Source organism: Hypomesus transpacificus, unplaced genomic scaffold, assembly GCF_021917145.1.
Source record: "Hypomesus transpacificus isolate Combined female unplaced genomic scaffold, fHypTra1 scaffold_107, whole genome shotgun sequence".
Taxonomy (NCBI): Eukaryota; Metazoa; Chordata; class Actinopteri; order Osmeriformes; family Osmeridae; genus Hypomesus; species Hypomesus transpacificus.
This window is the reverse complement of record NW_025813698.1, coordinates 62,824-78,137: the sequence shown is the minus strand read 5'-3', so window position 1 is coordinate 78,137 and position 15,314 is coordinate 62,824. Positions and strand designations below refer to the sequence as shown.

Here is a 15,314-nt window from a genome sequence, read left to right as displayed (position 1 = left end):
TTTCAACGGTGACTACGTCTACAAGACTACACATGCAAAACCACATCAGCCATATCTATACAAAGTCTCAGAAGTTTTTCTCCACACTTTACATTCTTGTACAATGTATTTGATAAGGGTGACGTTTTCTATACTAGATGCAGGATTTAACAGAGTTGATACTGCGGTGGCCCAAAACATGATTAACAGGGTGATGGACATTCTCAAAAATGTCTCGGAAGAATAGGGGCCAGGGTGACTAAGCATGATCTGTGACTCTGGGTATTTTTATGTTTCAAAAGGGATTGTTATCAGTCTGTGAGTGAACAACATCTTAGGGAGTCAGGTGGCTGAGCGGTTAGGGAATTGGGCTAGTAATCAGACGTTGTGTCCTTGGGCAAGGCACTTCACCCTACTTGCCTTGGGGGAATGTCCCTGTACTTCCTGTAAGTCGCTCTGGATAGGGGCGTCTGCTAAATGACTAGATGTAATCTTACCAAGAATCCAGGAAAGGGAGGCAGCCACGGTGGCACAGCTGGGAAAGCTCAGAAGGCCCTGTGCTTGGGTTACTACTGACTCTGGGATGTATGTTCACCATGGGAATAAAGTAAGGACCAAGAGTGGCAGTTTGAGCCAGATAGAGGGGGGGGGCACGCATGTCAGTCTCTTTGAGGGTGACGCACCTTGGATATGTTGGGGGAATAACATTGAGAGATAGTATAATGTCGGGCAAGGGATTATCCTCATAATGACTATATTAACGGGTTGTTTCTTCTGCCTGTTAGCTTTTGGTGTCTTCCTGTACCACTGCTGCAGTGCTGAATAAACCTCTCAAGCCATCTTGACTTTGAAAGATATTCCATCTTTGTCTCTATTCTTTATCCAAATCCTTCTGAAGTAAAATATCCTACAATACTAACTACTTACTAACCGAGAGTGAGGTCAGCAGTGAGTAGCGCCTCGCTATCGCTCGGTCGATACGTTCCAGCCTCAGTTTGATATTTCCCTGCATGACCTCATTCTCGGTTATTAAGTAGTTAGTATCAGACCGCGGACCGGCGATTAGGTCAATACGCGGCTGGCATGACTACCCATTAGCCAGAATGCTCGCATTGTCGTTGCCATATAATAATATAGTTATTATTTTTCAACCCTTGTGTTATCTTCGAGTCATTCTGACCCATCAGTCATTGTGACACACCGTCGTATTGCGACAACTTTACTGCATACAAAAACAAAGTGAAGCATTTTCTTTTAACCGTCGGGCTGTTTCAGACCCCCCACATTGTGATGGTTAAAAGAACATTTATTTGTTTTTGTATTGGGTAAAAACAAGGATGTTCGTTATGAACCTTTGGGTCATGTGACCCGAAGGCAGCACAAGGGTAAAATAAGAAATACATTTGGCCAAACATTTAACCTAGTTCTCTAAATAAGTAGTAGTCAGGACCTTGGTTCTACATTCACTTTTAATAAATATATACATTTGAGTTGATGACAGGTTATTGATTAAAACATGCCAGTCCAGTGGTTAAAAGGAAGGAGGTAGGGATGAAATCTTAAATTGACAAAGATCATGACGCCTTATCTTTCTCCCCTCTGCGCAACCTGTCCGTTAAAACAATACAACAAAATCAACTTAAAAGTACAACACTGGCCACCATTTTAGGTTCTTTACACACAATGATTATTTGAATTCTATCAACAAAATCTTTCCATCTTTGAAACATGTATATATAAACCCTGATGAGCCATTATCAAAATACAAGTTTCTTCCAACATGGTTACATCTGTTAGTGATACAGTGGTCAGTGATATGTAGTTCAAATACATGATTGAAAACCAAATCCGTTTCTTCGCTACTTCTTGTTTTTCTTATCCCTTGTTAACCCAACATCCTGAGTTGTTAACACATCAATAACGTTCTATCAGGGGGCACTGGCCAGACAAACTAAAGACAAATACTGGAGACCCGTCAAGGTTTACTATATCTCCAGACAACCGGTTCCTCTTTGTAAAGTGGTCTTTGCAATTATAGATACTGACCGCTGTGATCGACCCTTTATTATTTTGATCGAGAGAAGAGAGGGGGGAGAAAGGGGAGGGAGGCAGGCAGGAGTTTCCCTTCTGAAGAAGCCACATGGTACCAGGGCCTTGTCATCCTGAGATACAAGACGTCTGACACCATCTCCCACTCCGCCCAAGGTCGGGGTGTGTGTGTGGGGGTTTACTTGAGGATTTTGTGGTAGGGGTGGAGGGTGAGGGAGGAGGTGAACGCGCGGATGTCGGTGATGAGGGTGACGTCGGGGAGCGCAGGCGAAGCGGGCAGGAAGGTGAGCCTGGACACCTCGCCGTAGGAGGAGGCCTTCCCGGGGCCCTGGCCTGCAGGGCTGCAGGAGGGCTGCTCAGCCGGCCCGTCCTCCTCCTCGCCAAAGCCCACCACCTGGGAGGGAGAGAGGGGTCAGCGAGGGGTCAGCTGGATGGATGACTGCCCTACAGATTCTCTCTCTCTCTCTCTCGGCCAGTCACGACCAATGACTCGCCATGTTAACACGTTGATATTCTCGGTAAGATTTCCTATTCAACACGCACTTGTCGCTCTAATCTAGATACTATTACTCTAACCACCACGTCTGACTCACTCACACTCTCTCTTTCACACACACGCGCACGCACGCACTTACATGAACACTGAGTCTCCTGCTTGAGGAATCCCTGTGCTCCATGAACCAGGACACCAGCTCTGCTTTGGTGATGATCTTCAGGGCTTCAATCTGCAGCGCACACACACACAGATAAACAGGAGTGAGACACGACATACTGCTCTTCTATATAACACACATGGCACAATGATAAGATAAGGGGTTATCTGTGGATGTAGAACTGTCTACGTAGCCTGAATCAGTTTGCACCCAATTTTGGATATCTGATGGGAGCAGTGATAAATAAACTTAACAGACATCATACATTTGCATCAAAAGGTACCATGCGCTTTTTTTTTTTAGACGGTTAAGAATCAGCAGTGCAGTGTTCTAACAGAATCGCGGTGGTCAGTCATGATAGGTGCTGCTGGGGGTTGGCGCCCCCTGCAGGGCCGGAGGGGGAACGCACCTCCTTGCTGAGCCTGTCAAAGACGTACTGCTGGGTGACCACCTCGAACCAGTTGCGGTCCACCTCCTCTCCCAGGTGCGTGTCCTCACACTCCTTCAGCTTGATGAGGGCGGTGACCTGCGTCCGGAAGGCCTCCTCCGTCAGGCTGCTCATCTTCTCCCCGAACGACACCAGGAACTCCTCGATCTTGGACTCCACTAAGTCAGTGCTGGGAGGATGGGGGGGAGGACAGTGGGAGAGATTTGTCGTGGTTGAGATTCCCTGTTTAGCATATCGGATTCAACTGAGTAACTGTGTGTGCCTGGTGGACTTCAGTGAGGTCAGATTGCATCAGACTTCCCTAATTCTCTTGCGTTGCTTTCTGTATGCACCATTTGAACCTCCCTTTGGATAAAAGCGTCTGCTAAAGGAATACGTGTGAATACGTTTCACCCGTGACTCTTACGCTGCAACTTTCACCTTTCGGTTCTGTTAAAACCAACTTCAGAGACAACCTATGAGCACATATGACGGCTGTGCAGCCGATGGACATGCCTGTGGTTCTAACCCTCTGTTCCGTCTAACCTGCATACGCTGCTGACATCCTTCTCCTCTGTGCTGCCCCTGACAACACAGGTTATCCATCACTGACCCTCCTGTCACCTCATCAGTTCACTGTTGCTTTTAAAATCATCCCAGAGTTTGTCTGTGTTCCCCTGGGCTGCGTTCTACACCTCCTGGCCCATTAAATCCCAAACGCGACAAGATGACGGGGACTCACTTGAACTTGGTGGCCTGTGTTTCCACGGTGACTGAGAAGCCAAGGACCCCGGAGGTGTTTCTGCAGGTGGGGTACACCTGGTACCTGCAGACAACAAGGTCAAAGGTCACCCCCATCCAGCTCTGGAAGCAAAACTTGCTTTGATGTCAGTTACTAAACATTGAAACGTTAATTTATTTTATGTACTCTCTTTAAAGGACTTGTGGGTTATCCTCTATAACAGTGGTTCCAACCCCATGTCCTCTGGATCCCCTGTTGTGCATGTTTTAGATGTTTCCCTGCTCCAACACACCTGATTCAAATGAATGGTCGTTAACAGGCTTCTGCAGAGCTGGATAACAACCCATTCATTTGAATCAGGTGTGTTGGAGCAGAGAAACATCTAAAACATGCAGGACAGGGGGTCCAGAGGACCAGGGTTGGGAACCACTGCTCTATAAGATGCATGACCCCAAATATGATAAGGATGTTATAGTAGATTATAATACTCTGTTTGATATATGTCTCATAATCTACAGACCCGAGTGTCTCCTTAGTTCTGAGGAAGTCGAAGCAGGGCTCCTCCATGTGCATCTGAAACAGGAAGGAACAAGAGCAGCTCTTATCTGTGCTGCTGGGCCCTGTGCTTCACACTCAGTCAACTGTGTTATTGGACCACTTGAAGCCGGGGGACGCAGGGCTGGTGTCGACACATAGGGAACACGTTCCTGCTGACTGCACTGAGTGGATGAACAAACGGCTTTCTCACATCCGTAAATTCAGCCATTGTCGTTTGTAAACTCTCTACCCCTTGAAACAGTTCTTTTACTCAAAAGGATTACAAGGATACTTGTAAAAGAGGATGACAAATTGCGATATCAGTCAGGGTCTCTTGGCAACAACACTCACCACCAGTAACTCCATCAGAGTGTGATCCCTCAGGTTCTTGAGGCCAGACTAGAACAGAACACAGACAAACCATCATCTTCACTGTTGTACTTAACAACCACCACGTGGTAACCCTGCAGCAGGGCTGCTCCACCGTGTGACAGGCGCAGGGTGCGTCCCTACCTGGTAGTAGACGGTGACCTCAGAGTTGGCGTCTCCCTTGTTGAGGGACTTGACCTTGCACAGGTGGTGCTTCTGAGGCAGCTCCACCACTCGGAACAGAACGGGGACCTCTACTGACAGACGCTTGAACTGCAGTTTGCTGGGGGAGACGGGAGGAGAAAAAGGGTTACCACTCCTCTTGGATTCTGACACGGGTTTACAGATGTGAAGACTTCCTAAGGCAAGGGGCCAGGGAGATGGGACACCTACTCAATGAAATACTGCAGAAACTCCATGGACTCCTGTTGAAGGAAAATGGATTAAGAAATCACTATATGTGGCAGAGAAACATATAAATTAATTCCTATCCTTCATTAAACAGTGACAAATAAAATTACTAATTAAATATATATACAAATTATTTTTTTAAGACTGTAATAGTTGTGTGTGTGTGTGTGTGTGAGATTGTGTGCGTAGGCGACTCACAACGCTGTTGAAGTTGCCCTGCACCAGCCCCTCGACATACAGCTCAGCCTTGAGGCCGCCCACGAACGTCATGAGGTCATGCACGGTCAGGCCCTGCATGATGGCCTGGTACTTCTGGATGACGGACCAGCGGCAGTGCTCCAGGATCAGGAGGCGCACATCCCTGAGGGACGGGGGAGAAGAGACGGATGAGGGACGGATGGTCGGGGACGGGCAAGCGAGACAGACACAAGTCAGACGTTGCACGCAGGACTTTAAATGTAGTCATTTAGCAGACGCTCTTATCCAGAGCGACTTACAGTGAGTACAGGGACATTCCCCCCCGAGGCAAGTAGAGTTAAGTGCCTTGCCCAAGGACACAACGTCATTTTGGCACAGCCGGGAATCAAACCGGTAACCTTCAGATTACTAGCCCGACTCCCTAACCGCTCAGCCACTTTGACCACGAGGCAGCCTCCGACTCACCCCAGCGGAGCGGCACAGCAAGAGAGAGAGAGCTGAAGAGTCACAGGCAGTCTGGGGTTCTGCCTTAGTGACAGGTCAGGACAGCTGGAGAGAGACAGAGAGGGAGAGACCTACTTTCCCAGTCTCTCTGGCTTGATGAGGATGTTGAAGTAGGTCTTCTTCAGCTGCTCGGCGAACATGGTGAAGACGCCAGGCTCGGCCGTGAAGTCGGCCAGGTGGTCCACGATGAGGCTCAGCAGCAGCTGGGAGGGCGAGGAGGGGGAGAGGGGGGGGCGTGAGACACAAGCTAGGGCGTCGGGAGACAAGTATGTTTGCGTACAGAGTGGCCCTCGACTTGGGAGGACCGTACTGTGTGCGTTTCAGCTTGTGGTTGAAGCCCTTGACCCTGACCCCCACACATACACCCCAGCCATGTTTGTGTCCCTGCGTGTGTGTGTGTGTGAGAGCCACTCACAGGCAGCTTGTGGTTGAAGCCCTTGACCCTGATGACCAGGCCGTGCTCTCCTGCAATGAATTTGTACTCCAGCTGGGCCACGTCTGCCTCGTAGGCCGGCTCCGCCAGGTTGTGAGCCAGGATGTTGATGAAGATATCGAACAGCACCAGGCTAACGGGGGAGAGACGGCACGACCACAGATCAGACCACGTTTTCCTCCCGTTTTTTTCTAGTGTGACTCGCTGATGCTGAATGCGACGGGTGTGTATTTGTGTGCGTGTGCTGCTTACTTCTCTGGACTCTTCTGAATCATCGGGGAGAGGAGGTTGAAACGAACGTAGGCTGGGAGGGAGGGGAACGTGGAAGTGTTAAGTGTTAGTCACATGATCACAAACGCACATTCACACACACACACACACACACACGTTCACACCTTTGGGTATTTTGAACTTGTTGTCCTTCTTGAACCAGAGACAGCCTCTCTCGTTGTTCACTATCCTGACCGGAACGTCTGTGTCGGGGCAGTCCGATGTCTTCAGAGTGAAATCCGTAGCTATGGGAACATGACGGTCAGCGAGTTGTGAAATCATGGCCGGCTAGCAGAAATCATCATAATCATAGATCATTCATCTATGAATGAATATGTTGTGATTCACATTCTTATAAAAATCCGATCTTGTAAATATCTTGCCTTATAAATTGCTTCGTTAATTAAAATACTAAAGTCTCAGCGTCGGGGATAAAACAACTGACGATACTAACCAATGAACTTGTTCTCTGCAGGCAGATGGAGGTCAGGGTGGAGGTCGAAGTCTCCTGCCCAGCGCTGGGCCCACTCCTCAGGGATATCTGCCGAGACAACCACACCACACCACTCCCTCCATCACCACACAGCACTTCAAAGGACCTCAAACAGCTTTGAACCCAGAAATGGGATGGGTCCCTTAGATGAATCAGGAATGAAGTGTAGCAGAGTGTTGGTGGAGGTGTGTGGGGCTGGTGGAGGAGGTGTGTGGAGCTGGTGGAGGAGGTGTGTGTGGAGCTGGTGGAGGAGGTGTGTGTGTGGCTGGTGGTGGAGGTGTGTGGGGCTGGTGGTGGAGGTGTGTACTGGGCCAGTGGAGGACGTGTGTGGGGCTGGTGGAGGAGGTATGTACTGGGCCAGTGGAGGACGTGTGTGGGGCTGGTGGAGGAGGTGTGTACTGGGCCAGTGGAGGACGTGTGTGGGGCTGGTGGAGGAGGTGTGTACTGGGCCAGTGGAGGACGTGTGTGGGGCTGGTGGAGGAGGTGTGTACTGGGCCAGTGGAGGACGTGTGTGGGGCTGGTGGAGGAGGTGTGTACTGGGCCAGTGGAGGACGTGTGTGGGGCTGGTGGAGGAGGTGTGTACTGGGCCAGTGGAGGACGTGTGTGGGGCTGGTGGAGGAGGTGTGTACTGGGCCAGTGGAGGACGTGTGTGGGGCTGGTGGAGGAGGTGTGTACTGGGCCAGTGGAGGACGTGTGTGGGGCTGGTGGAGGAGGTGTGTACTGGGCCAGTGGAGGACGTGTGTGGGGCTGGTGGAGGAGGTGTGTACTGGGCCAGTGGAGGACGTGTGTGGGGCTGGTGGAGGAGGTGTGTACTGGGCCAGTGGAGGACGTGTGTGGGGCTGGTGGAGGAGGTGTGTACTGGGCCAGTGGAGGACGTGTGTGGGGCTGGTGGAGGAGGTGTGTACTGGGCCAGTGGAGGACGTGTGTGGGGCTGGTGGTGGAGGTGTGTGGGGCTGGTGGAGGAGGTGTGTGGAGCTGGTGGTGGAGGTGTGTGGGGCTGGTGGAGGAGGTGTGTGGGGCTGGTGGAGGAGGTGTGTGGGGCTGGTGGTGGAGGTGTGTGGGGCTGGTGGAGGAGGTGTGTGGAGCTGGTGGAGGAGGTGTGTGGGGCTGGTGGTGGAGGTGTGTGGGGCTGGTGGAGGAGGTGTGAGGGGCTGGTGGAGGAGGTGTGTGGAGCTGGTGGAGGAGGTGTGTGTGTGGCTGGTGGTGGAGGTGTGTGGGGCTGGTGGTGGAGGTGTGTACTGGGCCAGTGGAGGACGTGTGTGGGGCTGGTGGAGGAGGTGTGTACTGGGCCAGTGGAGGACGTGTGTGGGGCTGGTGGAGGAGGTGTGTACTGGGCCAGTGGAGGACGTGTGTGGGGCTGGTGGAGGAGGTGTGTACTGGGCCAGTGGAGGACGTGTGTGGGGCTGGTGGAGGAGGAGTGTACTGGGCCAGTGGAGGACGTGTGTGGGGCTGGTGGAGGAGGTGTGTACTGGGCCAGTGGAGGACGTGTGTGGGGCTGGTGGAGGAGGTGTGTACTGGGCCAGTGGAGGACGTGTGTGGGGCTGGTGGAGGAGGTGTGTACTGGGCCAGTGGAGGACGTGTGTGGGGCTGGTGGAGGAGGTGTGTACTGGGCCAGTGGAGGACGTGTGTGGGGCTGGTGGTGGAGGTGTGTGGGGCTGGTGGAGGAGGTGTGTGGAGCTGGTGGTGGAGGTGTGTGGGGCTGGTGGAGGAGGTGTGTGGGGCTGGTGGAGGAGGTGTGTGGGGCTGGTGGAGGAGGTGTGTGGGGCTGGTGGTGGAGGTGTGTGGGGCTGGTGGAGGAGGTGTGTGGAGCTGGTGGAGGAGGTGTGTGGGGCTGGTGGTGGAGGTGTGTGGGGCTGGTGGAGGAGGTGTGAGGGGCTGGTGGAGGAGGTGTGTGGAGCTGGTGGAGGAGGTGTGTGGGGCTGGTGGTGGAGGTGTGTGGGGCTGGTGGAGGAGGTGTGTGGGGCTGGTGGAGGAGGTGTGTGGGGCTGGTGGAGGAGGTGTGAGGGGCTGGTGGAGGAGGTGTGTGGAGCTGGTGGAGGAGGTGTGTGGAGCTGGTGGAGGAGGTGTGTGGGGCTGGTGGAGGAGGTGTGTGGGGCTGGTGGAGGAGGTGTGAGGGGCTGGTGGAGCTGGTGATGGAGGTGTGAGGGGCTGGTGGAGGAGGTGTGAGGGGCTGGTGGAGGAGGTGTGTGGGGCTGGTGGAGGAGGTGTGTGGAGCTGGTGGAGGAGGTGTGTGGGGCTGGTGGAGGAGGTGTGTGGGGCTGGTGGAGGAGGTGTGAGGGGCTGGTGGAGGAGGTGTGTGGAGCTGGTGGTGGAGGTGTGTGGGGCTGGTGGTGGAGGTGTGTGGGGCTGGTGGTGGAGGTGTGTGGGGCTGGTGGAGGTGGTGTGTGGGGCTGGTGGAGGTGGTGTGTGGGGCTGGTGGCCGTACCCTCCATGCTGTAGTTGGTGCCAAACCACTTCTCCTTGAGAGAGCAGTGTCCCTCGTGCTCAGGGGACAGCAGCAGGAGGTTGGCTCTCTCTGGGGTCAGCAGGGTCACGGCTGCAGAGATCACCTACGGGGAGGGGGAGAGGCACACAACACTTTACTTATAATACATTGGGAGCAAAGCATGGGGTTGGTGTAGCTTGCCCGGGGCTCAATTGTAAAGCCCAGGATCTCCTCCTTACCTGGGGGTCGAACTCAAACATGAGCTGGTCTCCGGTCAGGAAGTCCTCTTTGGGGAACAGCTGCATGTTCTCACAGATGTTCTCCACGTACTCAATGGGGTCCGTCTGTCAGAGGAACACAGGAGGGTCACACGCCGATATAAAACACACACACACACACACACACAGAGACTCACGATCAGAACCACGTCACTACCAAACACAGTGATAAAAGTTACAGGGATTATATTATACAGGAATAAAAGTTACATCAACCATGTAAAGATTAGTAGAGGGTGCTCACCTGCTCCTGGTAATGAAACTCATTCGCTTCTATCTTCTGAATCTCTTCATAAATCCTGAGACACAAAAAACGGGATAGTGAGACAGGATGAACATTTCGGTCTTTCAAGAGGAAAATCCCACAGAGAGACAGGATGAATGGACAAATGGTTTGTTCATAAGGGGCAGGGATATCTCTCGGCTGCGACAGGGTGAAGGGTTAGAGGTTTCGAGGACTCCAACCTCTGTTGAGGACCGAGGGTCTGGAGCATCTTCAGGTACTGGAACACCAGATGCACCACCTGCACACAGAAACCAGAGTGTGTGTGTGAGTGTGTTAGTTTGTGACCGTGTGAGACGAGGATGTTGTGTGTGTGAACAGAGCAGGGAGGAGGGGGGGGGGGGGGGGGGTCTGACCTGGTGGAAGTTCTGGAAGCCCTCATTGGTGAGCGTGATGGAGATGGAGAAGATGGAGTAGGTGGCGTTCTGGTCGAAGCCCGTCTCACTGTTCCCTCCAAACAGAGCCAGCGCCCAGCATCTGTGACCCAACACACATATTGACACATTTAGTCATTTCGCAGACGCTCTTATCCAAAGCGACTTACAGTAAGTACAGCGACATTCCCCTGAGGCAAGTAGGGTGAAGTGCCTTGCCCAAGGACACAACGTCATTTGGCACATCAACCGGCAACCTTCGGATTACTAGCCCAATTCCCTAACAACTCAGCCACCTGACTCCTGCAAACTATTTTGACAGACATGCCCACCCATGTTCACACGTACACACATAATACCCACAGATTTACACAACACACTGTTAAACACATATACACTCACACAACGTCGACACACATACGAAAGGGACAGTTAACCCACTTTTTGCGGAGCAGAGATAGGATGCTTCCGGTTCCTTCATGGCCGATCAGCCAGGAGAGGTAGTGCAAGGGCTTCACCCTGAGGGACAAGAAACAGCAGGTCAGTCATCCAGCTAGTCCTGCAGGGAGACAGACCCACAACCCCTGGATCTTCTGGAACATTCACCTGTAGTGCTTCCCCTGAGGTGGCAAGGCCCAGGTGATGGTGAGCGCATGCACCTTCCTCACAGGAACCACTGTAACACACAAACACATATAAAACATTGAGATTGTGACGTGCAGGTGGAAATGAAGAAGTGGGAATTGAATCTCACCAGAAGAATTCAGAAAGTGAGATTTGATTTGATATTTGAGGTGTTGGACCACGTTACCTCTGTAGAGCTTGTTGAAGGCCGGCGTGTCGAAGGGATCCTGGAGATCAGAGAAGTCTGGTGCCGGCTGACCGCTACACAGGATGAGGAACAAAGACCGTTACAAACCAGACCGCAGTTGTAGACTGAGTCCATGACCAGTCAGTCAGTCAGCCAGCCAGCCAGCCAGTCAGAACTTACTTGTTGGGAACATTGCTGAAGATTTCCCTCACCCACTCCTCCAGCGTGTCCAGGGTTTCTAATAGTCAAACAGGACATGTTACAAGTCCGCTAATGTGATCTAGCACACGCTTCCCTATTAAAACTGAATTAAGTACATAACAAAACTGATCCGGCAGAGTATACAACCAATAACGTCATGCACACATTTCCTTCAAATCGAGAGATTTGTGGAGTTAATTTGCGTTTGTTAACTTGGCATAGGGGTTGTGGTTGTGACCTTTGGACTGCACAGTGAGGGTCATGTAGTGGGCAGAGTAGTATCTCTTCCAGAAGTCTCTGAGACGCTGGTAGGTGTTGATGTGTTTCTCTCTGGGTTCGTGCTTCAGAGTCTGGGCGTTGCCTGCAGAGGAAAACAAGGATATGGCTCGTTGCTGCTCTCCAGACGCAATGTGTATGTTGAAACGTTGCGTCTTGGGCTCTCAAACATTAAGGCTCAGTTTCCTAGACATGGATTAAGCCTAGGACTAGACTATAACGTTTTTCAATGGAGATATGGAGGTCAGGGCATTTTCCGTTTTGTCTAGGGACTAGGCTTATTCCATGTCTGGGGAAACTGGCTGTTAAACATTTAAAACCAATCCTCTCTGGAGTCCTTACCCCAGCAGAATTTGCCCATGGGGTGACTGGGCTTGGCCAGGCTTCCAAACAGCATCTCCTTACGATGGGAGTCTGAAGGCCTGGCGAGCTGGTACTCTACATCAAAGAAACAGGCGGAAAATCAATTATAGGGCCGGAGGGATGGAGGAAGAGTGAGAGAAAAGTCATCTGTGAGAGAAGACGACCTGGGAACTCCAGAAGGCAGTTTTCCATTAGGTCTCACAGCAGAACAAATTCAATAATCTCTTGGTTCATACCTGATAGACCTAGGCCACACATCTGTGTTACATACACTGTGCCCCTGAGAATTAAAAATACCTGACAAGACTAGACGTTTCAGATTAGGAGAACAGATACATTAGGTAGAGTAAGGCAGGACCCAGCTAATGGTCCACAAACTGAGACTCACCACTGTCCACAGCTTCCACTTCTCTGTCGATGGCGTCTTCAATCATCAGGGGACAGATGAAGAACTGGGCCCACCTGGGACAAAAGGAGAACATCCCAGATCAGGTTGAAGGCCACTTTCAAGTCTCAAGACAATAGCTGCTGAAGACAGGAATGAGATGATTCCCTCTCACTCAAAAGAACAGACTGTTGCCTTTTCCAGCATTTAGTCACAGTGGAGATGAAATATCTGTTTATACATTTGTCAAGTACAAAGTCATGGAGGCTACATTTTCATCTTTACAAAAAACGTTTCACAACAATAACTTAAACCTAATGTATCTACACAAGATGTGCCAACTATGACAAACATTTAAGTATTATTGTATTGGCTTCACCGGTCCAGGGCATCGCGGAAGTACTTCCTCTGCACGTCAAACTGGAAGATGGTCCTCTCGCAGTCTGTGGAGGCATTGTCACTGCCACCGTGCTTCTTCAGGAAGGCATCAAAACCGTTTTCTGCTGGGTACTTCTCACTGCCCATGAACACCACTTAAGAGAATGAAAGAGAGGGTGAACAAGAGAGAAAGAGGGAATGAGAGATAGAGACATTGAAAAGCAACGGTCAGGTCAGGGAAATGGACCAAAAATGTAGATCTACGGCTATACCACAAAAGGAGGTAGACTGATAAAAAATAAATAAACCCTCACTGTGCTCGAGGAAATGGGCCAGGCCAGGCAGGTCCTCAGGATCGCTGAAGCTGCCTACACTGATGCACAGAGCAGCTGCAGACTGGGACACAGAGGGGCGGGTGGAGGGGGGTGAGAACCTGATATCAGGCCTGCACAGCAGTGCGCACACATTGCAAATCTGAGATATGCATATATGGTATACACACACACACACACCTGCTTCTCAGAGCAGCTTTTCTTCTGTTTCCCCTCATGCTCCTCATCCAGCTCTTCAAAGTCACTGTCGTGCTCCTCTTCCTCCTCCTCGTCCTCCTCTTCCGTTCCCTCGCCCGAGTCCCCCTCCTCTTCCTCCTCGTCGCCACCCCCTGCTTCCTCATCATCCTCCTCATCATCATCCTCCTCATCCTCAGCTCCTCCCTTCCCTTCAGCACCACTGAAGTCTGACACAAGAAGTGCTCGTAGGCCATTGCTCAACTCGATGTATCTGTGGAGTAGAGTGGTCAAATACTTTTGGTCTGTTTTGATGGAAATGAATTGAAATCAATTGACTGTGTTAATTAACTCATTTTAGGATAATATCCCATAATAAGGCAGACTCAATGCTGAAAAAGATACATACACACAAAACTAATTATGAAGATGATATTCATAGGACATTCATGCATGTGTGACCTATCCATGTCTGTGCTATAAGTGTCGATGGCTGGGTGTCCATACCTGTATCAGGGGCCTATATAGCACCATACTAACAACACAACATTGTGAAGTTCAAAAGTGATGTCACTGCACTTCAAACACCTTTACCTGTACTTCTTTGGATCACTGGGAGATTTGATGATATGGAGGTCCCCTTGATCCTGTGCTACGGCTTCCGCACCATCCCCTGTTGCCAACGGATCTCTAGCGTCTGGGATTGGTGGTGGCTCACCTCGGTCTGGGGCAGAGGCCTGTCCTGGACCGCCAGGACAACTTATCGCCTTATTTGTCTGAGGCATTCTTGAAGCCGTTTTGAAACTGGAATATGAAAATTATTTATTGCATAGCCTGTGTTAGCCTAAAGGTGTTACAAATCACAAACGTCTCAAGCGCTTAGTAATGTTGACATGGAGAAATCAATTTAGTTTAGCAACCTAATTACAGGCTTGCATATAGCAGCATCCAGCATGTTTTTGTTAAAATTGTAAATGTTTTCTTTTCTTATAACAGTTATCTGGCACCGCATAAATGGCAAGGTAGTATCTACAGTAGCTAGGTAGCTAACTAACTAAAGACTTAACTAGGTAGTTGTACTAATACCACCTGTATCACAAGATTACAGTAGCTATAGGACGTGAACATGTCAACTTGCTTGCTAATTTAACTACTGTAGTGTTACGTGAAATTAGTGGCTAGCACTACTAATACTATCTACCGAGCTAACTATGCTCTAGTCTAGTTTGTAAGCAACCATTAGCCTAGCAATGTCAGGTAGCTAGCTCAAGTAGCACAACCACAGCGTGCCAAACAAATTTTATAGCTAGACAGTGGATAGCATTATTGCTTCCTTTACCGCAGCACTACCGTAGCTAACATTGCATGTCTGGTTAATCTGAGTTAATGGAACAGCAAACTGTCAACAGACACGAGATGTGCTACATGCAACATAGCTAGAGCTAGCTAACGTTAGCCAGCTAGCCTAATTGTATCCGCTATGAAAGTGTACTGTACAGTTAAAGTTTTCTTACACTTCAAATTATAACTATAGAACATACAATTAGCACAAATTGTAACATAAAACTCACCTTTTGCGATAAAAATGACTTGTTTGAGGTTCTAACAACCTATTCAACCTAATCTGCCCCTTGGATTTGTTTAACAGCACTGACACTGCAAGGCGCAACGTGATTGGGGGAAATGACTGTACCAGTACTAGAAGGGAGCATCTGATTGTTCCAAACTGATCAGTAATGATTGATTGGTCGGTGCAAAACATTTTAGAACTAAATCCACCAAATGGCAGTTGTGTGCGCCGTTATATACAAATATGCATGCTTTTGGACTATCAATGAAGGGTTTTGAAAAATTGACCAAAATCGACTAACCCTATTCGCTCTGGATTAAGAACGTCTGCTAAATGACCAAACGTAATTGATCCCTTATCCCATTGATTGTGTACTTACCATATATTGTCACAGCAACA

General features: G+C 50.2%; 1 protein-coding gene across 1 annotated transcript; it reads right to left on the bottom strand.

The window, feature by feature from the left end:
- Positions 1–1,430: 1,430 nt before the first annotated feature.
- nrd1b (nardilysin b (N-arginine dibasic convertase)) lies at positions 1,431–15,027 on the bottom strand. Its single transcript, XM_047050333.1, has 31 exons — positions 14,917–15,027; positions 13,940–14,149; positions 13,352–13,619; positions 13,154–13,235; positions 12,841–12,994; positions 12,465–12,538; positions 12,056–12,151; positions 11,676–11,798; positions 11,417–11,474; positions 11,237–11,310; positions 11,032–11,101; positions 10,867–10,944; positions 10,408–10,528; positions 10,234–10,292; positions 10,013–10,067; positions 9,730–9,834; positions 9,491–9,614; positions 7,027–7,113; positions 6,698–6,817; positions 6,555–6,606; positions 6,285–6,435; positions 5,945–6,072; positions 5,366–5,528; positions 5,150–5,181; positions 4,901–5,039; positions 4,739–4,786; positions 4,371–4,423; positions 3,851–3,934; positions 3,091–3,298; positions 2,664–2,753; positions 1,431–2,422 (listed from the first exon to the last, which is right to left on the bottom strand). Exons 2-31 carry the CDS (start codon positions 14,128–14,130, stop codon positions 2,207–2,209), a joined length of 3,303 nt encoding a protein of 1,100 aa, XP_046906289.1. The 5' UTR covers positions 14,131–14,149; positions 14,917–15,027; the 3' UTR covers positions 1,431–2,206.
- Between the last annotated feature and the right edge of the window lie 287 nt (positions 15,028–15,314).